The sequence below is a fragment of the Leptodactylus fuscus genome, chromosome 10 (genome assembly GCF_031893055.1).
Source record: "Leptodactylus fuscus isolate aLepFus1 chromosome 10, aLepFus1.hap2, whole genome shotgun sequence".
In the NCBI taxonomy this organism is placed as follows: Eukaryota; Metazoa; Chordata; class Amphibia; order Anura; family Leptodactylidae; genus Leptodactylus; species Leptodactylus fuscus.
The window spans coordinates 55398092-55423363 of NC_134274.1; the positions used below are offsets into that span (position 1 = coordinate 55398092).

The 25272-nt window shown below is 42.6% G+C and overlaps 2 protein-coding genes across 2 annotated transcripts in view; both read right to left on the reverse strand.

Annotated features, from left to right (window-relative positions):
* The window catches only part of TM9SF3 (transmembrane 9 superfamily member 3), a 34863-nt gene extending 30660 nt beyond the window's left edge, over positions 1 to 4203 (reverse strand). Inside the window, exon 1 of the mRNA XM_075258197.1 lies at positions 3936 to 4203. Within this exon, the coding sequence (XP_075114298.1) occupies positions 3936 to 4007 (72 nt within the window). The 5' untranslated portion in view covers positions 4008 to 4203. The remainder of the gene's footprint in view (positions 1 to 3935) is intronic.
* A 13379-nt stretch (positions 4204 to 17582) lies between these two features.
* Positions 17583 to 25272, reverse strand: part of PIK3AP1 (phosphoinositide-3-kinase adaptor protein 1) — a 79932-nt gene continuing 72242 nt past the window's right edge. Inside the window, exons 13-17 of the mRNA XM_075288145.1 lie at positions 24127 to 24196; positions 23273 to 23422; positions 22125 to 22195; positions 20185 to 20288; positions 17583 to 18270 (exon numbers count right to left, since the gene is read on the reverse strand). Coding sequence (XP_075144246.1) covers positions 18210 to 18270; positions 20185 to 20288; positions 22125 to 22195; positions 23273 to 23422; positions 24127 to 24196 — 456 coding nt within the window. The 3' untranslated portion in view covers positions 17583 to 18209. The remainder of the gene's footprint in view (positions 18271 to 20184; positions 20289 to 22124; positions 22196 to 23272; positions 23423 to 24126; positions 24197 to 25272) is intronic.

Below are 25272 nucleotides of genomic sequence, written 5' to 3' on the forward strand. Positions count from 1 at the left end.
TTCCTTTTTTCATATTACCCTCAAATGAAGCACATCTAACAGCAAGCCAAATGGCTCCTTCTCCCAGCATGCAATGCTCTGCCAGATACCAAACGTACAGATCTTTTTTTTTTTTTTTTTTTGTAAATTGTGAGTCCCATATAGAGCTCACAATGTACATTTTTCCCTACAGGGAAAACCATGCAAACACGGGGAGAACATATAAACTCCTTGCACATGTTGTCCTTGGCAGGATTCAAGTCCAGGACTCCAGCGCAGCAAGGCTACAGTGCTAACCACTCAGCCACCGTGTTGCCCCCACAGACCTATTCTTATTTAGTAGCACCCACAGTACAGTATTTTGGACAAACCTGTTCTTCCCACAGTACAGTATATTTTGTATACAGTCAGTTAGAAATGGCTAGCAGGTTATGCTAAGTGTCTCTTATCCGTCTTTATTCTGACCAGTCTACTTGTATACAGGGTACTTTATCAACAAAGAAGTTTCAAAGTTTGTCTTCACAGCAGGCCCCTGGACATAAGAAGTCCTGCATGTGGTGGTTTCTTAGTTTTTACCATTGATATACCTGTTTATCCAGTTAAATAGGTTATGCAGGAAAACATAGAGCTGAATGCATTCCTTGCACTGAAAAAGCTTTCTTACCAGTATATATGCAGATCCCCTGGGGGACTGATGATTACATCTGAAGGAGCCCAGCGGGGGGCCGGCAGTATCATTCTTCTGCCTCCCCTGCTCTCAGACTTATGACTGACTCCACACTACTCTCTGACCCTGCAGCAGGAGTAAAGTGGAGTCTGTAATGTCACAAAGTTGGGGAGACAGGACGTACGGACAGACTTCTGCCCTCCCCCCCACTTTGCAAAATGTAATCATCTGAGCTCCAGTGACCTATACTTGTAGTAGTAACGAAGCAAGCAAGCAAGCCATGCTTTGTCTCTATTTAACTCCTTTAAAGTGGATTGTCACTATTTGGGACTTAAACATTCATCCCCTTTACACAGAATAGGAAATAAGTGTCTGATCACTGAAGGTCCAACTATTGAGACCCCCTCTAAACAAACACAGATGTCCACAGATATTACCATGTGTATAGTGTGAATATTGCTCCATTTACTTCTATGGGACTTCAGCAATAGCGATCTCCAGCAGACCTATAGAAGTAAATGGAGCAGTGTCCCCAAAGGCATTCATTTTGGGCACTTGCAGCCACCTACTCTTGGGATCACTGAGCATAGACCTGCATCAAAGCTTTTGTCTTTAGTTTCAAGGCCTCCAATAAGTCTGCCATAACACATCCATCTACTTTCATGGGATTCAAGAGTTTCTTACGTGAAAAAAAAAAAAAAAGTGAGTAGAGAGCAACCAGTGTGAATCCTATAGAGAAAACCCATCTAACACTTAGAAACAGGAAAAGATTTTCTAGATAAATGTATTAAAATAAGAGATTTGCTAAATAGCGAGGGCAGGGTTCCTAGAGGTCTGAAGACAATCTTGCCAGCACAATACCAATGACTGAGACTTGTGCATGTGGCAGTTTCTTAGACCAGGAAGTGTCCGTCCCCGCAGCTCAGGTGTGTACAAGGAGGCAGGGAACACAACCATGGATTAAAGAGTGTGTAATCACAGAACAGATCATAAAACACAGTCTATGACTTGTAAGACATTGCTTCATGGTGACCTATAAATTATTCATCAGGTAATGCACTATTTATGGATTCTATATAAAATTGTAAAAGTCACACCTAATAAGTTAGGCTGAAAGACAATAGTTAACACTTCTGTTGATCAGTTTAGCCTTAGACCAATCCAGAAACAGAGACAATCTGAGCGTTGTGCTTAATGTTCCTGCAGTAAGAAAACGTAAAGACATCAAGAGAAAACAACCCAAAAGATCAAAGTTGTCTGTAAACTTTGAATGAAATACAAAAAAAAAAATCTAAAAGTGCTATTCCAAATATGTTGGACAAAAACACAAAAATATTGGCTGAGCACTCTTTCTGCTAACGCTGATACTCTAATAAACACATTCAGATTAGCATCCTGACAAGGGAATGAAACCCCTGCCAGACGCCTCTGAGGGCAGCTCATCTCTCGGGGATCAAGAGGACCGGGCAAGTTCAAATCGACCTATCCAATCCCTGTATTTCCTGACATCCTCCATCAGGGGCGAGCCTGGAACCCCCATACACAATAGATGGTCAACCAGTCCCTCCAAAAAACTGCAGTTTGAAGTTTATGGAATAAAATAGTTGAAACACACAGATTGATGAAGAACATTCAGAACACTCCAGGAGTCAAATCTGGATCCATACACCAGAATCTACAATAAAAAGAAAACTGTGTCCACACCGTGTCTGAGCCTTACAACAGAGTATATGTCAGGAAGATTCCTGTAGTTCTTAGCAGTGGCCCTCTGTATAGTAGTGCAGAGTCTGTACAGGTGAAAAAAACTACACTGATACATAGCGGGTGCATATGCAAAAAGGACACTCTTCTGGTCTCTCACATGTGAATGGAGTCCTATAGTTACTTTTAATATATGTACTGAATGCTGGAAACAGACTATAGATAGCAGATGGGGGGGGGGGGGAGGGAGAACATTTAGGTGTCAAGCAAAGATACCAGAAATAGCCATATCTGTTGTTGGGTACAGCCATTGGTAATATTTGGAAGTTCATTTTAGCCAAACTGGAAAGGTTTTCCCAGACCATGACAGAGATGTATCAGCCACATGCTACAGTAAACGTACATAATCACTGCAAGAACAGTAACAAGACTAAAGATGGGGACCGCCAGAGGATGGGACAGATCAGTGTTGGCTGATTATAAAATGTCAATAGACTCAAAACATGCTGCTAAATTGTGCATCACCCAGTCTGATGTGAAAGCGGTATCTGCCAATATACAACCAGTAGACCACCAATTCACAACAACCTGCTGACCAGTGGAGGTCCGACCACCGGGATGCCCACCAATTATGACAACTAGGGCATTTTGCACCTCAGGTTGAATGGAGCAACCGGTCACATGTGCAGGGACTGCTCCATTCATTTTACTGGGAACCACTAGAGACTGCCCAGTTGTGGTAACGCACATTTCCAAATGGGGTGCAAATCGCAAGGACAGGAGTTGGTCCTATCAGTTCAACCCCACCAGTCGGCATAGTTTAGGGGTACACAGCACCACATCTTTCAATGGATTGCGTTCGGTGCAGCCAAATCGATTTACTTTAGCGGTGCTGTGCTGCAATACAAGAAGAGGGGTGGCGCTGTTCTTGCAACAAAAAAAAAAGCAGCCATGTTTTTCTAATTCTAGACAAATCTTACACAGAGAATCTTATTTCTTTATGAGATACATGCACAGGATGTCACCCAAGTAGTCACACGGGTCTACCGCAGGCACACAGCCAAATGACACATTAATGAAATGCCCCTCTAAATGACAGTCAACCAACAGGACAATTCTGTCCAGTACAAGCCCATCACAAGTCTGTCATACATCCCGACCTGATGGACTGTCTCACACGTAGCACCGTAGCTTTTATGTGTTGTTAGTAACCAGTGATCCTACAAGAAGACAGACCAGAGACAACCAACCTGGAAGCCTAGAACAGCTACTGATGTCATGACCCTGATGGATAGAAGACTATAGGCCCTGTGCACTGCATATAGGTGACACACACTACTCCTGACAGTCACCCAAGCATATAACCCTAGAGCCAGCCTGAGATGGCTGATACCAGGTAACAATAGAGTGCATGCAGTGGTATCTGCGCGCTGATGGCAGCACAGCCTGCACTATGTGACTGCGCACAGGCCAGGCCGGGAGGCCGCAGCGGTATAGCCGAGCACAGGCCTAGCCAGCGCCGGGCTCCACACCAGCAGCAGGCCCCACCCTCCCCCATCGTGTGACCGGACACCGGAGCAGCTCTCACCGTGTGTTCGTGTTCATCCGCCCGGGCGCACAGCGCCGACAAGCAGAGCAGAAGCAGCCTCAGCGCTCTCATCCTGTCCTGGCGGCTAGGGACACACAGCGGTCAATGTCTCGGAGGTTCCTTCGGTAAAGCCGTCCTCCTCCTCCTCCTGCTTCTTCCGCCGCTGCAGATACTGCCCCTGTACAGACACCCGCCGCCTCCTCAGCGGCCGCTCAGCCACGTCATCCGGCCACGGAGCTCACAACCGGAAGTGCCTCACCTCCTGCCAGCATCCCGGAAGTGCACGGATTGTGTGAGGGCCGGGGCGGGGATACCTGAGTGTGGTGACACCTACCCTGAGGAGAGCTCACACCTGCGTCAGGAGCCAAGTAGCTGTGTCACACGCCACACTGCCGGCCATACTAAAGGCTATAACACAGGCTATACTGCAGTCCATACTGCCGGCCATACTACAGGCTATAACACCCTCAATAGTAAGGTCTAGTCAGAAACTCTAAATTCCCTCAAAGTCACCAATAAAGACATCAGGTCAGACATTATATACTTTATACCATGTTAGACACTGCAGACTGCTTGTGTGCTACGTACAGGCAACTGCCATAAGACCTATACCTAGGCCTAGAAGTGACATAGGACATACTGGGGTAATTTACATTTAGCTTAGATATCCTGAATGAGCAATTTTGGGTGATACTAGAATAAAGTTACTAATTTCAGCGCCAAAATAAAATTATTTTTAATTATATTATGCAATTATTAATATTGTATTGTAGAGGACCTTTCATGTCCTCAGGCACATGCGGTTTTATATTCCGCTAGAGAGCCGACAGTGAGCTGAGTTCAGTGCACCGGGGCTGGAGATATCGGTGCCGTTATAACAACACCTCTGCCCACTGTCAGAAAGGTGTTCTTCAAGTCTAGGCTAGGCCAAACCCCTTTACCATACCTCCCAACCGTCCCGATTTCTGCGGGACATTCACGATTCTGGTGACGTGTCCTGCGGTCCCGGTTGGAGGGAGGTATGTCCCGATTTCAACTCAGATCTGCGTCCAGAGGACGCAGATCTGAGTTGAACACATAAGCGGCTAAAGCAAGGAGCTGTCACAGTTCATCTCCTTGCTTCGCCGCTGCACACCACCTAATGGCTGTGTAGACACGATGTGATGATGTCACATCGCGTCTACAACTGTGCGCGAGAGAGAGAGCGGCGGGGGAGCGAGGAGAAGGTAAATGTAATGTGTACACTGAGGTGGAATGTGAAACTGGGGGCAGATGAAGGAGGGGACGGCATGACACTGGGGGCAGAGATGTGGAGACATGAATCTGGGGGCAGAGATGTGGAGACATGAATCTGGGGGCAGAGATGTGGAGACAAGAATCTGGGGCCAGAGATGGGGGGACATGAGTCTGGGGGCAGAGATGGAGGGGACATGAATCTGGGGGCAGAGATAGAGAGGACATGAATCTGGGGGCAGAGATGGAGAGGACATGAATCTGGGGACAGAAATGGAGGAACATGAATCTGGGGGCAGAGATGGAGGGGACTTGAACCTGGGGGCAGAGATGGGGGGACATGAAACTGGGGACAGATGAAGGGTGTATATGAAACTGGGGGAGAGATAGAGGGGGGACATATAATTTACGGGTGACTGTAGGAGGATTATACTGTGTGCGGGCACATGAAAAATTAATGAGAATGGGCGGAGTCAACACAAAAGTGGGCGGGGATAAATTTGCTGCAGCACGTTTAGCGCTCCGCACATTTTGTCCCTCTTTCGGTTCTTCAAAAGTTGGTAGGTATGCCTTTACTGTCAGAGGGGATGTTCCTTACTAAGCTGTGAGGAATGCACCCCCCCCCCACTGTATTCGTTTGTAGACTAGTACTGGGCGGGGGGGGGGGGCGTTCTTCACAGCCTTAGTGTCATCGCTAAGGGCATAATATCATTATTTAATATCTGTTGCTCTAATCCAGACCTGGGCAAAGCACGGCCCCCAGGCCATATCCGACCCTCTGACTGATTCAGACCAGCCCGCATAGCTTGTCTAGGGAGGCTTGTCTTAGTGTCGGCAGGACAGTGCAAGAAGATGGAGACATGTGGTGTGTGTCATAAGGTACTGAGAGGGGAATGTGAGATGCAGGGTGGAGAGTCTGTCTGTCTGTATGTGTGTGCATGTCCCGCTCCAGATGTCATTAATTCATTGCCCCCCTCCAACTACCCCCACTGTTAATGTCCCCCTCCAACTGTTCCAGTTTCATGTCCCCTCTAGTTTCCCCAGTTTAAACTGGGGCACCAGGAGAGGGACTTAATACTGTGGGGCAGTTGGAAGGGAACATTATAATGTGGGGACATATAATGTACGGGTGACTGTAGGAGGATTATACTTTGTGGGGGCACATGGAAAGATGATTGGGAATGGGCGGAGTCAATGTAGAAGTGGGTGGAGCTAAATTTGCCGTGGTGCAGCCCTCTAGCATAGTTTCAATTTCTTATGCGGCCCCAAGGGAAAATTAATTGTCCACCCCTGCTCTAATCTGTCACATGTTGAGAGCATCAGACAATTGACAGATGCAGATGGAGCCCCCTCTGTTGGTAGTACTTCTGCATTTACCCCAATGTGAAAAACATGACAAAAGTTATCTTCTGACATGTTTTTTTACTTTTCAGATGGAAGAAAAAGGCCTGCATGTTACAGAAGAAAAAAAATTTGATAGAAGAAAGCGTCAGTCACCTAAGACATCGTGCCGTACGGAAAATACTAACCAAACGTGTAAGTACAGCAGAAGTAGGTGGGCAAAGCCTAGTGTAGGCTCAGTATCTGTCTGTTATACATCTGACACCCCCATGCATACAGAATCCCAGTCCCTGAATATTATCGCCATAGGTGCCACATTCAATAACAGCCATGACATCGAAGCAATTAGACAGGGGAAGGCTGAGGCACACCTTGCAGAAAGATGCTGACATAATTGGATTTAGCAGAAAGGAGAAGTATCAGCACTTCCTTCATATTTACTATTTTAGAAAAACTTTTGTGTTTGTCTCAAAAAAATCAACAAAATTGGCAACAAAAAACTTAGCTTTTCCACAACTTGTAGCTTAGCCAAAGGGGTTTTCTTTTGGCCCACAGTCAGTCCCTTCACCTACAACATAATTGCAGAGTGCCTACTGTATTATATATTACATTCATGCACTATATGGTGCCTTTACAATATAGGGGGGCAGAACTGGCACCAAAATAGCCTTACCCTTAAACACAGCTAAATAGTTAAAGGGAATGTCACCATGGAAAAAACCTCATTCAAACGCAGGGCACCGTACATATAAAAAGGGTTTACATATATAATGTAATACAAGTACAATAACTAAATGAGCGACAGACTGGTACGGAGGGAGAAAGACCCCTGCCGGCAAGGACTTCAAACCTACTCACTGGCATTCCTTTGCAGTCAGCCCACAAAGAGTCTGTGAGCTGTATGCTAATGCATGGCCAGAATCCATAGGATCCACAATGTAATAAAGAGGACTCCTAAATGTTTCAGTGCACTGGCCCAAAATGTGAAAGTGTCTTAAGATTCTACTCCTGCTTTTAGCTAGTAGAAAATGCATAAGAAACTGTATGAAAAAATGGCACCTGTTCCTTATGTGGTCATTATGGTTATTGTTATGTGGGCATGCTCGCTCAATTCTGAAATGTAGATGTCTCCATTTTCAGTTTATATTTTCATAAAATGTTATTGTTTGGTTATTCTAATGAAATCTGTGTATACCTATAGAGAATTCTTACGCTGATCAGTCTTTCTACCCCTCAGGTTACGCTGGGTTCACACCAGCGTCTGGACTCCGTTCTCAGGTTTCCATCTTCTGCAGACAGAAGACGGAAACCTGTAATGCCGAGTCTGGTCATGAGCGCCGGTGAGCATTTTGAGCTCTCCGCAGCTAAACCGTTTTTTTTTTTTATAAACCGGACACAGAGTACTGCATGTCCGACTCTGTGTCCGGTTTAAAAAAACGGTTTCGCCGCGGAGAGCATAAAACGCTCACCAGCGCTCACAGCCAGACACTTTTCAAACCCATTCAAATGAATGAGCTTGAAACATGCCGGCAGGTTTCCGTCTCCTGCCCAGTTTTGGGCAGGAAAAGGAAACCTGCAGAACGGAGACCCCGGGCGCAGATTTGAACGAGCCCTTATACAGATTATATTCCAGTAAAGCTCTGGTAAGTGACTACACAGATACTTTTGAGTAACCATGCATGCTGTATTGATGTTTATTCTTCCCAGGAGTCACGGCAGTCTATTGTTTCTTATGCATTTTATCTTTATGCACAAGGACCACATAAATGTAACAAGCTTGCCAGAAATGTCACATGTGATTAAGCAAATAAACCAATGAGTAAAAATAAACACAAATGGGTACACACCTACTGCCAACTGCAGAAGGATGATGCTTTTGGGTTTTTAGGCCTAGTTCACACATAGCTAAATGATCAACAATATCTAGCTGAGCAAACTGAGTCTTAGGCTAAGGCCCCATGGGACGCTGCGCTGCGGGAAAACCACAGCAGCAACACATCGCAGTTCTTCCTGCAGCACTTTAAACAGAAAGTTTTCCTCCACGAATTTACTGTTACAATGATACCTATGGTCTTTCCGCAGGTTAATTGACATGCTGCGATTTCCAAAACCGTGACATTTTGGATATCACGGCGTGTCCGCATGGCGGTTTTTACCGCAAAGTGGGCATAGGATTTGCTAGAATCCCATCCGCTTTGCCCGTACTGTAAAACGCTGCGATTTTTCCTGCGGCGATTCCACCGGGGGCAAATTGCTGCGTTTCCGTTCCGTGGGGCCTCGGCCTTAATGTTGAAATGGCTTTTATGTTCTGCCACAAATGTAGCAAATCTAATATATTGCAGTTAAAGGGTTCATCCGATTTCTAATATCCTTAGGCCATCAATATTAGATCTGCAAGGGTCCCAAAGCTGAGACCCCTGCAGACTGCTGTTTAAGGACATCGCGGCAGGTTTTGATACTGCAGAACTCTTCCTATAAAGTTTATGGGGCAGCGCCACGGTGCCAAAGCCCACTGCTACATATGCAGAGTGAGGAGTGTGGCTCCCAGCATGTGAATATTACTGTGAGCCACACTGTTTCCGAACAGCAGATCTGCAAGGGTCCTAGCTGGTGGAACCTCATGTATCTAATATTGATGCCCTATCCTAAGAACAGGCCCTCAGTATTGGAAATTGAATAACCCCTTTAAGGTTAAGGCCACATGGTGAAAACATAATGCAGAATTTCCACAGGGAAACCTGCAGGTTTGTCTACTGGCACCCCCATGAATTTCAGTGTTATCCACATTGCTGCTGTAGATCTTAGCTAACTCAACAGACAGCGAACCCACTGGGATCAATCTCTATGTGGCCCCAGTCTTGATGGGTTTGGAGTATGGAGAATTAGAGTCTGATTGTTGGGGGACCAACCACTGGGACCAGCAGCAATAACTGAACCATAAGCTCCCTAGTCCTTATGGGACTGCTAGAAATAGTCAAGCACAGCACACTGTCAGTCCCAATGTGGACTACCACTCTGTTCACACAGGAGACATGAGGACTGCACTTTACCCTATACTGTTTGAGGGAACCTGCCACTAGATGTGGGCCACTAAACCCCCCAAGATGATGTTGTGTAGGTGGCACTTAGCATTCAAACCTGCAGTTATGGCATGGTGTGCTTAAAGAACTTGGAGATGGGTCTAGGACTTGTTTCCAGCGGCATTTTTTCATTTAGGACTGAAACATTTTGTTTTAATGTGGTTAAGTGCAGTGAACACAGGATAAAAGTATAAATGACTGTATTTCATTTGCAACCAGTTCCCAAGTTGTTACAGATCCTTATCTGTGTGGATAAACTACACTAATGCATTAATTCTGGAATTAGGTTAATTTCTATAGTACTTAGTGTCTACAATAGCTAGAGATACCTGTAGATCAGACAATGAGGATACACATAATAACATGTGTATTAAGAAGTGATACTGCCAACAGGGCGCAGACTGTCAAGTATATTGAGAATTATATGATCAGGATTGTGGCTAATGTACACATTTTAGGTGGTACCGCTTCCTCACTTAAGGAATGTGACATTTTGGCAATTTTCCACAACAGGAAGTGCATATTGAAGAGCAATTCAAATCCTAGATTGATTCTGTGCATATACACACGCATAATAAATAAATAAATAAATATATTGTGAGAAAGTGACAGGCAGAGTGCTGGAGTCACAGTATATCTCCCCCAGGTTTATAACTTATGTGTGGTCCAGTGTGGGTCTTGAATAGGCCTCATCCCAGATGTATGTCCTAGGGAGGAGAGGAAGTGGCTGGGTCTGTCCTGACACTGTGAGTCTGCTGTGACGATATTGTGTGTTTTTTTTTGCTTGATTCATGTGGCTGGTAGTAAGCCCCACGTATAGTTAGTATTTACTGTTAGTTAGCACTCAGACGAGCAGGATTTTGTTTAATACTGTTTTTGCCTGAAGTTAAGGCTGTATTTTATTTTGCTCATTTTTGTGTCTGACGTGAAGATTTATTTATTTTGCTATTTTTTTTTTTTTTTTTTTAAATAAACCTGTTTGCTGCAGTTGGTTGCTTCCGCACCATTGCTGCCGAGCTACCTTCCCCCACAATATATAAATATACTCAGACTTTGTGTATTACAATGAATGATGATCAAATGAATTGCAAAATTTTCTTAATTTTTTTTTTATTGTAATCAAATTCATTGGTCCAAATTGTTAATTGATTAACAAACATTTCAGAGCTCTTTAACCTCTTGGCGACAAATTCTGACAAGTTCTACATAGTCATGGCTTGGGTGGGCACAGGATGGCATGCAGTGCTATCGAACTGAATGCGGATTCACATACCCTTGATCCTGGTGAAAAAAACACCAGCAAGGTCCACTTATCTGGAAAAAAATAGTATGTTTCAACTGCATCTTTTTTTTTCTTTTTTTCATCCTCTGTGGTTCCTGGAGACACCATGGAGGATGAAAACAATGACTATGTGAATGCAGCCTCATAGTTAGGGAGCATTCACACGGTGTAACGTCCCGTGAGATTTGGCACATGTACACCGCGTGACCCTTTGCGTGCCGTACACGCTCCCATTGAGTTCAATGGGAGCGGGCAGCGTATGCGCCGCGCTAGTTTGCGGCCGTGCATTTATTCATGGCCGCAAACTAGCGTGGCGCATACGCTGTCTGCTCCCATTGAACTCAATGGGAGCGTGTACGGCACGCAAAGGGTCACGCGGTGTACATGTGCCAAATCTCGCGGGACGTTACATCGTGTGAATGCTCCCTTATACCCTGCCAGACACAACACACTACGGTACAGAAGTATTAGTGTATTGGTATTGAGAAAATAATCAAGTGGTCACATTGGTCAAGTACTTAGGGGGACAAAAAGAAATAAAAATAAAATAAAATCAATTGTTCACAAGTTTAAAAAAAGCAAACAACTTTTTCCCTTTATTATGAGACTCACATTGAGGGTTATCAGACATTAGTGATAAAGGGGGATAGCTATGAGCATATAGAGATGAGTCATGAAGATCAGCAGAATCTTGGCATTTTTTTACCGTTGCATCAATTTTTTTTTTATGTGAATCCTGCCTAAGCATGTAAAGCAAAGGTGTAATGTGCAAGACATCTTACTGAAGAAATATTCTTTTTCTGTTATTTTTATTATTCCGGCAGTCAGGTAGCTTGCATAGTAAGCCAATCCTTTCTTTCTCCTAACGCAGGTTATTTTTTTGCTAAAAATGTTGTTCAGCCTGTTTGCTTAGACTTTTTGTCAGAAATTGTTGATCTGAGACGTGGATATGTAACTTGCTACTTTTTGAGTTGTTATAGGCTTGGGGTTCTAGATTTCTTTGCGTTGCCATACATACTGGGGAGTGGTGGTAGGCAAAAGTCAGGGGACTCAGCACGGCTGCTGCTGTTTGCAGCAAATAGGCCAATCCTCATCACACTGGGATGAAAGACAAGAACTGGGATGGATGAGAGCAGAGCTGACCTGCCTGTGGCGGCTAAATTTCCACAGGAAGTGTGCTCATCTGCAAGAAGCACTAGATGACTGGCAGGTGCTGCTGCTGCACTGACCATTGAATGCATAGAGTGTGAGCAGCCAGCCAATGGGAGCCATGTATGCAAATGAGCTGATGGCAGGTGTCATCTCTCCTCCATTTCTCCATGAATTCATATAGCAGTGAGAATTTGGGCACAGGCGCGCGGATGGTGCTTTTTGGTCAGGAACCTTCCAACTCTCTTGTTAAAAGCAAAGTGAAAAAAAAAACAAAACTGATCTCTCCCTAACGCTAAAATAGTCCACCCCAGTGGGGTATAAATACCGATACAGACGACATGTTTCTATCGGGTGGGACAGTCAGATGCACGGCAAATGTCGCTGCAGCCCTCAGTGCTGTCATGAACGGTACAGTGGGCTTGACTTAGGTCAATCGGCTGCTTCCCGCTCAGTTTTGGGGATTTTTTTTGAATTCTTACAGCCGCTTCCAAATACAAGACGCTCAGCTCATTGGGGGCTCTTTTTTTAACACTGCTTTTTTAGGCCGGCTGTTGGACTGGCAAATGTCCGCTGCTCTTTCTTATCAGCAGTATGAAGCTGCTGAGGGTAGGTAAATTGGCTGCACAATAAGCCCACGCAGCAAAGCAGTCTATTGCTCCCTCTTATCAGCCAACTGACATTGGACAGCGATTGGAGCTAAACCAGGTTAAGGGACGTTTGTCAGGTCCAAAATACCTCCAAAACCAAAAATAGTGCTGTGTGGGAACCTTTAATACGTGGCCACAATCCCGTCAAGCCATGCAAAGCTAACCATTTTTTTGAATCAATATGAAAATCAGCCCGTAAGTGTATTGGGGGCGGCCCAATTAGCTAGCTTCACATACGAGGGCACGCGCTGCTGGGCACTTACCTGTGCTATAATAGCGATAAATGAATGCAGACAGCTGCTGTGTCGCTGCAGGCGTTGGCTGCAAATGTCATTCCCTGCTAAAGATGGGGAAGGGGCGACTTCAGGCAGCAATTTTAGAAGATTTACTGAGCCCTTGCGGCTATCTGTAGGCAAAGAGGTGAGTGAAGAGCCCTCCATCCTCCTCCCCCTGGTGCAATTGAAGCTGATTTGTAAAAAGATGCTTATCTCTACAATGCTGGAGCGTGTTGCGGCCACAAAGGTACGTTTGTGCTGCTGTTTAAAGCCCCCTGCGTGTCACTTTTATTGGTTTGGAGGGCATTTTATAACTGACACATTCCCTTTAATTTTGCTTTCTCTTTCCTCAGTCATGTCAGGCTGGAGAGACGCTAATCGGCGGACAGGAAGACATCTATTGCTCCCTGTTATCAGCCATTTCAGGTTGGGGAGAGGATGGCTATAGGACTCTGTCATTCAATCTGTGCCTCTCTCTATCTCTCCTCAGCTGTTTGCGCGTGCTGTACCTGACTGCTAGGTCCTATACGTTGCTAGGTTCTGGCTGTGGGATTATTAGTTATTAGGGATTATTCACATGTAATCCATGAAGGTATCTATGTGCAGGCATTTCCCTATTTAAGGCCAAGGCCACACTTGTGTGTTGAATGTGCTAAAAAAATCATACGTTGCTCTTGGAAGCTCTTAGAGGATGTTCACACAGTGGAAAATCAGGAGGAAATTCCTCTTAATTTTCCGCTGCTGGCATTTTCCTGCGGGCTAGCTGTGACGGGATGCCAATGCAGTGCATCAGTATTCCGTCGTGGCATCCTGCTCTTGGTTACGCCCAGATGAATGGGCCTAATCAGGAGAGTGTGTTGAGCTGCGGATCCCGCGGCTGAATCAGCAGCAAGATCGAACAGGGCGCATATTTTTTCCGAAATCCGCCCCCAAAGTGTAAGGCAATGTACACAGTTCCAAAAATAAAAGAGCAGGGAGATGCAATGGTATAATATGAAGAGCTGTAAAGTGGCCACTGCAGTATGTACAAATAATAATAATAATAACATCCAGTCACACACCATTCATACCATCCCGCACCCCCATAGGCCTCACCTATATCCAATCAAGTAGTGGTCTCAGACATCCTGACCATGTTTTATTAAACTTATAGGTACATTTCCTACTCAGGTATAACAACTGATAAAGTGGAACATATTTGTTAGTAAGTTGAAGCCAATGCTCAAGAGATGGAATGACTGGAGATTTCTACACCATAATTTCAACTTTGCCAGTGAAGAAGAGTAAACCGAAAATAAATTTTGTCATAATATCTATTTACAATATTGTTCAGTAAACCTTGGAAATAAACCTTGAGAACAAGTATTCAGGAAAAACTAAAGTGCTCTTGTAGGAAAGACAGAACTGCCGACCAAATGAGAGTAACCTTAGGGTCACACACAGTGTAGAAAAGCACCTAGTTCAACCTGACAGCAGAAACAGTTGGCGGAGAAGGAGGCATCCTTCTACATATTAGGGTAGACAAGGGGAAAGAAAAAAACCTCAAATATATACTGCTGTTAAATCATGCTACTCTGCTAGTTTTGTAGATAAGAGGTTGCTAGTACACAGAATGAAGAAATAAATCAGCCAGGTGGCAAGTCCACCCCTACCTTCTCCATAGAGCTCTATGTGTGAGATTGAATATGAAGGCAAATGTTATGTAAACAAGCAGTCAGATCAGAAAAGTAAGAAAAGAATAGCTTAATAAATGATGAAGGAAACAGATCTCCTTCATAAGATATATCACAAAGTTTCTTATATTCACATACAATTAATTTATGAAAAGTTGTTTATCACTAGAGGTACGCTTTAAACTGTTTCTTTACAATATGCAAAGCAGATTTGGAGAAATCGCATTAACTATGCTCCTACTGTACATCACGCCTGGTATGCTGCCCAATGCGAGCATACCCAGCCAGACCCCAGTGTAAATGGGTATTAGACCTCAAACATTTAACTTGTCCACTGAATGGGTGATAAATGCTAGATCAGTGGAAGTCCATTTACTGGGATCCCATGATCGACAGAACCAGGGGACCCCCTATTACCCTGGAAGGCGGAGAGGAGGAGTTTGAATAGAACAACAGTCAAGCATGTGCCCTGCCAATCCACTGATAGAAACAGCCAAGCTTTGGATAAGTATAAATCTTTTAGGCTTGTGATAGCCTTTTGTTTCATCAAGGCACCTGTACACGTTTGCCCCCTCTTTATGTCACACTGCCTGGGGGTCATGGTTGTACTGACTATAGTATTTAAAGAAGTTAAACAGGCATTCTCAGTGTATCTTCCAGTGTCTGCTGTTATGTCAGGGACCTGTCTGTCAATCACAACTGCACTATTGAGAGTCAACCTGTGTGTGACTCATGGGTGCTGGTGAGAGTACTTGGATCTATAAGTACATCTGAAAGCAGAAAGGGATTAATGAATATGTAAGTTCCCTTAAGTGTACTTAATGCTGGCAGATAGAAATGTATTTGTGTTTCATCATCCCTTTCTGGCAACATTGAAGCCTGCTAAACAAGATCAGACAAACCTGGGGGAGGTTGACCTCTGAAAAATCAATAGTCCAAGCGGGATGGTCCCTCTAGTTAAGAGTGGAAAAGTTCTGAATAGTGCTTGTATACCTGGTACCTGAGCCATTGTAATTGAAGACTTCTCCATTTTGAGTTATTTGGTACTGTTTCGAAGATGTGACTTCATCATGGCTTCAGTGTAGTATTGCTATGACCTTTCTCCACTTAATTTTTTTGAGATTGGACTTTCCACTAAGTCCATACAGTAAAGAAATAGTAATTTCTTCTGAAATAAACTATACAGTGGAGCCCTAGAGGGACAACGTGGTCTGAAGGATAGCTTTTTTTTTGCCACAACTGAGATTATATGAAGAAGTTTTCAACATTATGACATTTGCACTCTAGGGAACATACCCAGACACCACCCATTTTATATCCAATGGTACTTCATTGGCAAAGTAGTTTTGAACCAAATGCTCTGAATCACTTCATATAAACACAATATGCAATTACTGGCCGCGGCAACCTACATTTGAAATGGGCGTCAATTGGAAATATACCCATCCTATGACCCAAGTTGTGATATATCGGTCAGTGTTTTCAGGCAGTACTCCTCGAAAAACATCTATGGATGTGGTAATAAACAGTCTATTCTTTGTTCACTAGTACTCCAAAGTGTTTAATCCCTATCTGTCATTTGACATATGTATGTACATCATAATGTCAGGTGCTGGATATGTAGAGGGCTGAACTCTTTCCATATATGACAGGTTTCATATGTCACTGCAGTATTAGAACCAATGCAAACACCCCTACCCCCCCTACACACACAAAGAATATCATAGGGGATAGAACAATCGGTTCTCATGACACCTGTCATAATAGATCTTTCCTTACTGAGGCTGTAACAGAAGTGCAGCGATCTGATGATATACTGTAATGTATTTTATGAGTAAACATACCCCTTTGGGTTCATATTCCATACAAAAGTTTGCTTGATCTAGTATTTGCTTTGTGCTGTTAATGCTGTAATGGAAAAAAAAAATCAAAACGAGTAAATTGCCTTATTATGGTCACCCCCTCATTTTGTGTGTACAAAATGTGATCAAAAAGTCTTGTGTACCCACCAAAAAACAATGGCTTACCTTACACAGATCCATAGACAAAAATCTTAAAAAGTGATGGGTGTCAACATATGGCAATGTAAAAAATATTTTGTTTTTAATTTTTTAAACCTAATAACACCAAACACGTGTCCCTGCCACAACTGAGAATGGATAACTGTGATCCTGCAGTTTAAGGCCTCATTCACATCTGCGTCGGTAATCTGTTCTGGGGAGTACGCATGGGGACCCCCCGAATGGACTACTGAAAGCGTTTGCAAGCGATGTGCAGTGAAAGCACATGGACCCCATAGACTATAACGGGGTCCGTGTGCTTGCCAGGAGATCTCCGCAGGGAAAATGTGGACAGGAAAATACTTCACAATCTACTTTTCTGTCCACATGACTCATGCGGAGATCTTGCGGCAAGCACACGGACCCCATTATAGTCTATGGGGTCTGTGTGCTTTCACTGCACACCGCTTGCAAATGCATTCAGTAGTCCATTCAGGGGGTCCTCATGCGGACTCTCCAAACGGATTACCAAACGCAGATGTGAACTAAGGGTAAGCCACATTAAACTCTGCAACAAAAAAAGAAGCTCTTCCGAAACATGGGAGCTCAGCCTAAAAGTTCAGATCAGATCTGTCTTACCAAAATTAATATTGGTCTCATGGCTCCAAAACTTGTACATATCTCAGCTTTCTGAATGGAGTACTAATGGCAGCAAGCACATGGATATTTGCAAATCTCATAGAGATAAATGAGACAGTTGCAGACATTTCTACGACAAAATCTTCATCATATAAATCCACCCCATATAGGTTTAGTGTTCTGTTACAGTCATATAGTTTACCATCTTGCTGTGAATCACTTCCTGGTCACATATATATCATCCAGGACTAATATTCATGTGAACAGTATAGCTTTATTGACATGAGCATTGTGAGTGTATAGACTCAGCTGGGTGACAGTCAGTCAGATTTATGCTTGTGATCTGGTTATTAAAGAATTGTTATTTCACAAGAATGCCGTATTAATTGGAAAATGCCGCAATTTACAATCCTACCGTATTCATTGCACCAAAAAGTTCAATATTTCTCAGGATAGTGCTGAAGATCCGAGCCTACATTACACATATACTGTAGATAATCTGATATGGGAAATATATTGGATTGTCCTGTGAAATAGATGTCCAGAAAGTAGAGCAGAATTCTGGAACTGAAGAAGATGAATGTTTTATCTGCAGTAGATGATGTAGGTGAAGATTTGATCTCTGCAAAGTCATCTCAAAAACACCAGTGACCAAGATGACACGTATTGATGTCTGTTTACCCATAGCAACTTGTTCCCACAAAGTCCTTTATCTTCAGCTTTTACCATGTGGACATCCATGTCTGAATTGTGGATCATCGGTCCTTCACATACTCCATATTATCCAGGAAACAAGAATGGAGTGAGCTGGCCACTGAGCTCCAGCAGAGTCCATTATTCTAGTCAGTAATAAAGATTAGATATTTTACACTTTTAACACTGTAAAAGAACCGTAGTTTATTGGCCACTGGTTATTCGGAATATGTTTTCTTCTCTCTTCCAACATGAATTCTCATTTTCGGCCTCTAGGTGGCACTGGAGGGACATTCATGTAGCTTGGGGCTGCGTGAGATCTAGAATGTTGAAAATAAAAGAATTTAATTGCACTGAATAAAAAAATTATTATACAAAAATATACAAAGGGTTCCCACGGAGTAACGCGCCACTCATTCAGACACTTGTACACGTGTCAGAGTGTGAGCGCTCAAAACAGATCCCATTCACTTCAATGTGTGCCGGCTTACGGACGCTACACATTGAAATCAATGGGAGGCTTTTTAACCCATTGATTTCAATGTGTAGCTCCTATAAGCCGGCACACATTGAAGTGAATGGGATCTGTTTTGAGCGCTCACACTCTGACACATGTATACGTGTCTGAATGCGCGTCGCGTTACTCCGTGGGAACGGAGCCTTAGTTTCATAGATTGTGTTTGTTATGGACACAGGACAGCTGTGCTAGATCAATTTTTTTTATAAATTCCAGTGAAATCCTGGAAAATGGTGTTGACTGATAATAGAGTCTATCCCGATTTCTTAAATGTTACATTTTTAGAACAAGAGTATTGTCGCAGACCAAGTGCTATTTTTGTGCACTTAAAAATAATGGACACTAAGCAGTAAAAAAAATGGCAATAATACCAGTGTGAATAGAGCCTAAGGGTTTCTGGTTCTAGTAAGTCATTAATAGCTTGTTGTTGTAAAAAACAAAAAAAACAAAACTGGAACCTGACAGAAATTGGACTGACCCATTATAAAGTCAGCGGGTCTATCAGTGTTCAACAGCATCCACTTGTAAATAGATCAAGCATAGTTGTCAGCTTACTATGTGTAATATATAAAATATGATATATTTGTTGTATTATGAATATATAATTATATATATATATATATATATATATATATATATATATATATGTTAGATTTCTATTTAGATTATAATATATTTATTTACATTTTTTATATGTTTTATATAAGGGAGCGTTCACACTACCGTCATTGTCTGACAGGTAGTGTCCGCTGCTAGTGTCCATTCAAAATCTGGCACGGACATTAGGAGCGGACACTAGCTGTGTCCGTGACACTTTTCATTCATTTAAATGGCGATCAGGTGTGTTCTTTTACAGTCCGTGTCTGTCCTTAACTGTCCGTTTGTAAAGATTCCGACCTTTCAAGCGGACAGCAAAACTCGACATGTAGGTTTTTTCTGTCCGCTTGAAAAGTCGGACATCTTTACAAACAGACAGTCAAGGACAGGTATGGAGTGCAAAAGAATGCACATGATCGGCATTTAAATGAATGAAAAGTGTCACGGACACAGCTAGTGTCCGCTACTAATGTCCGTGCCAGATTTTGAACGGACACTAGGAGCGGACACTACCTGTCGGACAATGACTGTAGTGTGAACGCTCCCTAACATATAAAGGTTTTTGTAGCTCTAAAGAGAACTATATTACTCTTTTTTTTTTTTTTTTTTTTTTTTTTTTTTAGAATAAAGGGGTCAGAATAGCATAAAAAAGAAAAAAAAAAAGCATGCGATGCTACACCAGTGACTCCTGTTTCAGGACTCCCACTGACCCTTACTTTCTGGTCACTATCGACACATAGGAAATTACAGCTCATCCAATCACTGTCCAAAACAATGACCAACCCTAGCCACCAATGACTAAATGGTCATTTCCAAAATCTCAAGAGGTACTAGAGAGGCACCAGAATAGGAGAGGTGTGGGAGCGGTGAGGGAAGACTTGTTTTGTTTTTTGATTTTTTTGACATTCTGATCCAGTTTGAAAAAAAAAAAATTGCTGGGCAGAAAACCCCTTTAATGAGTGATTAAGCTCAAAGACCTTCACGATACTTATCTTTATGATGTAAGAAGATATATTAGCTGAAAAGACTGACAATAAATTACTGTGTTCATTCTTTTACTACTTAAAATATTCAGTTTTATATATAGTTCAATATTCACAGTTTTATTGTGCAGAATTACCTAGTGCTTCGGTTTTGTATCCTGGGTGGTCTTGGTGGAGGGATTTCTTCTGGCAGGGGTTGCCTAGGTTTGTATTGTCGTGGATGTTCTGATACTTCATTATCCTATATAGTTAAAAAAAAATTAACTCATATTTTAAAGGAACTCTATCATTGGGAAAACTCATTTTTAACTAAGCATGAACTTGCATAGCCTTTAGAAAGGCTATTCCGCATGTACCTATTGTATGTTAATCCCCTCAGTCATTTTTGAATGAGCCCGCTTTTATTCATATGATAATTAGCGTCCAACAAGCACCGGAAGTCTCAGTGAGCACTAGGCTCACATAGGAGAAAGGGGCGGGATTATGAGTCCCGATCACATGATTGCATACATAGGCCCCAGGGATGAACCAATGAGAGGACAGGCATATCATATAGCAGCAAGGAGAGGTACAGAGGTGAAATATCAGTGATAGGTGGGTGTGGAGCACACGCATGATTGGATATGCGATCTCTGGGAGGCGTAGCAGAGAGCCTTAAATGACTGCAGAGGGCAGGGCAACTCACCGCTGAATGTTGAGCGGCGGTCAGACATCACACTGTCATACACAATAGCATTTTTTACTGCTTTTTGTTTGTGAGGACTATTTGAGACCCCTGATGAATTTTTCATAGAAGAAACGCGTAGGGTCAGTTTCTTTAGTTAATTGTGGTCTTATCTCCCGACACAATCCCTTGAGAGACCTGGCCCTTGATACCTCCTTCCCCTCTGTTGGCATGGCGTTAGGCCAGTAACTTCAGAGGGGGTGTGTGTAAATCATTGAGCTAGTTCAGAGGTCTCTCTGTTGGTCTTCAGTGTCTGAGATTGAGCCACTTTATCTGTATTAGGGAGTGAGGGTGTTCCCTGTTTAGGGATAAAGCAGATATAACAGACCCGCTCCCTAGTTTTTTCCTCACAATTGAGGCACACTTGAGCAAGGTGTTTAAACAATTTATGCTTTTTTGTTTTTAGATAATAAAAGTGATGTTTTAATTGTACATATTCTATGGGTGGATAGTGTCCTCCACCCTTCAGTGAAGCCCTATTAATAAAACCGGGCTCATTCAAAAATGACTGATGGGATTAGATGCTAAAACAAAAAAAATAAATCAATAAAAAAATGCTTCGTCCTGAAGGCACAACTATAATACATGCTTAAATTAGACCTTTCACCAACTCCAATTCTTCGCATCTGTTAAGAAGCTTGGCTCCACTGATTCCGGGGCAGTTGGAATTTTTTCCCTAGCCTCCCACCATTGCTGAGCAATCAGTGCTGTTAGTTTTGGTGCCTGATAAGCTATGTAAGCTCTGTACTGCCCAGGGGGCAGTGTCAGGGAGGAGCAGGCAGAGAGTCGTGGACAGTGTCACAGCTGAGGATAAACCCTCTTGTCTGGCACCACCCACCTGATTAGACAACATATCAGGCACCAAAAGTAACTGCGCTTATTGCTTAGCAATGATGGGGGCTAGAGGAAAATTCCAACTGTGCCAGAATCAGTAGAGGGACAGCTATTCAATGGTGCAAAGAGCTGGATTTGGCTGAGGTGGGGAACGGTCTTCTTTTAGGGGTTAGTAATAGGTTATGCTGCATTATACAGGTATATTTTCTTGCTGGAGTGCTTCTTATAAAGGGGTGGCATATCCATCATTTGCCTATTAGGTCTAGGTCCCAAAAATGGGATTCACATCTGAGACATTTATAGCATTTTCTGTGCATACAAACAGCTAAACCCCTTAAAAAGAAGCTGCCATATTGCCATATATGTTTTGTAATGTTATACACAGATGGAAAGAAATCTTACAAAATAATGGCAAACAAAGGAGACTTTAGATATGAACCTGAAGATGCAGGAAAAATGTCAGAAAGAAAGAAATTTCAGTCCAACAGCTATTACTTTTACAATCGATAAGACATTTACCTCATTGTCTCCTTCCATGCCACTGCTCATGCTCAGATTGCTTCGGGTACTGGATCGGTTACTTGCACTGCCTAGTTTGTATAGAAATATTAAAGACAGTGAGAAAGTAATAAAAGGTATGGCTATACTAATACACAAAGATTGTATTCCCTATTGTGTTCCTTAGGTGTAAATCCAGAAGTAAATCTAAAGAAGGGAGAGGTATATATATCCTGTGTTGGGACTTTTTCACCTAAAGGAGGCACATTGTTACCACATTGTGAGTGAACCTGGACTATAGCCTCATGTTATTACACAGGCACTGCCATAGCACAGATCTCAGATTATATCTGAAACCAGCTTCTTTCTAGTAAGGATACTTTTACAGTGTGTTTGCATTGTACATGATAGGTTTACCTCTAGGGAATGTTTTTGATCTATACCTCTAATAATGTTTTGGACATATGCCACTGTATAGTGTAAGTCGATGGCTGGTCAGATAACGGTCAAGTTTTGTCTGCTGAGCATTTTGGTAAATGCTCAGTACTGGGCTGGATTTTTAGGAATGACAGGTAGGTTTGTAGTGGGACCTGTCATTCCACCCCCCTCCAGTCCACACTTTGGGGATGTTCTGGCAGCGACTCAGCTGTAGAGAGTCTATTCGTCAAGGAGGCTTAAGAAGCCAGCTCCAGCAGCAACACTTTGGCTGGAGAGCTGACAGAGAGGTCATATTTTTGGAGCTGTGTCCTGAATGATTCTACTGGCTTTTTGATTTCTGTTATTCTAGGTGAGATAACCTATTCTATGTTTAGTTAGAGCTTAGCTGGGCAGGTATTTATTTTTGTATTGTTTCCTTTTGTTGCTGCACTACCTTTTGTGAGTGAAAATAAACTCTACTTTTGTTTTGGACTAAAGAAACTGGACTTGTGTGTCTATGCCACCCCACCTAGCAACCCCAGACCCTGACAATAGGCAGAGAGTGTCATACTCCTGTCATATGACCCTAGAGTCCTGTATGGAATAACATAGTAGACTACTGTATCATACTATAAGAGGGCAATAACATATTACTTTAGCATTATAACCACATTTCTACTGAATATAAGTATACCACTGTGGATTCATATTTCTTGCTGGCTTTTCATGTCATACAGTAAAGGGCTACCTACTTGCGGTGCTAGAGGTGCTGTCCGTCTTCCAGTTTCCTCGTCTAATTTCCCTTTTTGGAGGAAGTAAGCAAGGAGATGTGTCATAAACTCCAAACTCTGACTTGACTTCTAAATTCTGACCACGTCGAATGGGCTTTGTGATCTCTAAATCTTTAAGGAAAAAATAATAATTATATAATATAGTATCATTGATTTTAGTTTGTGTATACATGTTTTAAAGGGATATTCTTTATTGACCTTTTCTTATCTAATAGTGCTAGTGAGGGACCCATAAATTGTTACTCATCTTCACTTCCAGCAGTGGTAAGCTCTATCTTCGCTTACAGGTCAGGTGACTGTCGCAGCCAGTCACAGACCTCAGTGGTCACCTCTTTACAAATAACATGTCACAGAAGTCACATACCGTACGTGAAGATGTCACCACTGAGGACTGTGACCCATAGCACAAACAGGGTGTCACTAATGGTGCCAACCAAGGGGCCTGAAGCTGCCATCACTTGAAACAGAGGCCTGGGATAGGTGAGTAATGTTTGGTTATGGTTATGGGTCCCTCAGCAGCCATAATAAATAATTAAAAAATATGAGTCGGAACATCCCTTTAAATTATGGACACAAAAAGGTTCAGATCTGTTATTTATTACTTGCGTTTAATTTTGACTGCAACATTGACTTCATTATAATATCTTTTTCTCTTTAGCCAAATTCCTGTACATAGGATGTAAACCATTGTTGTAGGTCAATAGACAGCTGTACTTCTAAGGGGGATCACCAACCCAAGTTCATTTTTTTCAGGCTACAGTATCGCTACAGTATCTGCTTGCTGACATTAGATGGAAATATTCTTGCATATTTACCTGTACATTTTAAGTTTTTATTTTCATTTCGTCTTCGGTTTATACTGTCACGTAATCTTTTTAAGTTTTCCTAAAACAAAATGATGATAAAAAGTTATTTTTGTTCTTCTAGATTGGTATCTCAATACAAGAGTACATTGTTGATAGAGCTTCCAAATGCTGCACAAATTTTAAATAAAAAACTACTTTTTTTTTCCCACAGTGGAGGTGCTGACTACATGCCCAAAATTCAACCTATGTGGTACTTGTTGAACAGGGAATTGCCAGTTATCTTTTGACATACCTGTTTCCCAGATAATAACAATTGCTGTGTGGGATATAAAGGTAGAAGGAACAGCCTGCGAGAAGACACCCATGGAATATGGAACCCATGTAAAGTACTATGTAGGTGACACTTGTTGAGTATAGTATGTTTTGTGTATACTGTACAGTGCTATTCAGTGGTATATTAAAGTGAACTTAAAGGAGTTGTCGAACAAAATTTTTTTTTAAGTAGGTTAGAAACAGTGGAAAAATAGATAACATTCTCCATTCCACCACCAGCAGACGGTCATTGGTACAGCTAGTGCTTGGTGACATCTACATGTGACGTCCCATTTTTATTCGGATCACTTCTGCAGCCAGTCACACGTGGTATCAATTCGGAGATATAGCTATTTGAAGTAACCATAGGATGGATCTTCCTACTCTAAGGCCTCTTCACGTGACAGTGCCATTTTTCACAAATATAATGTTCATGAAAAACAACCGTGTGTGTCTGTACAAGTGCTCGGACAGCCATTCACATGACAGCTATGATGGTCATTTTTTATGGCCATTATAGAACCCACGATTTTCAGTGGCTCTATTCCATGCCACTATCCATGTCCGTTTTTCCTGACAAACATAGTGCATGTCAGTTTTTTTTGACAGCTTGAAAAACAAATTGTCAAAAAAACGGACATGTGAATAGACACATTGAATTCAGTGGTGACCTATACACAAACATTATGTGACTACTGAGACCAATCGCTCACGTGTCATTTTTGTATAGGTTACCTATACTAGTCTAAGCATTCACATGGCGTTTGCAGTGACCTATACACAAATGGTACATTACCAATTGGTGACTGGTTGCAGCAGTGACCTGAATAGAAATGGGATCAT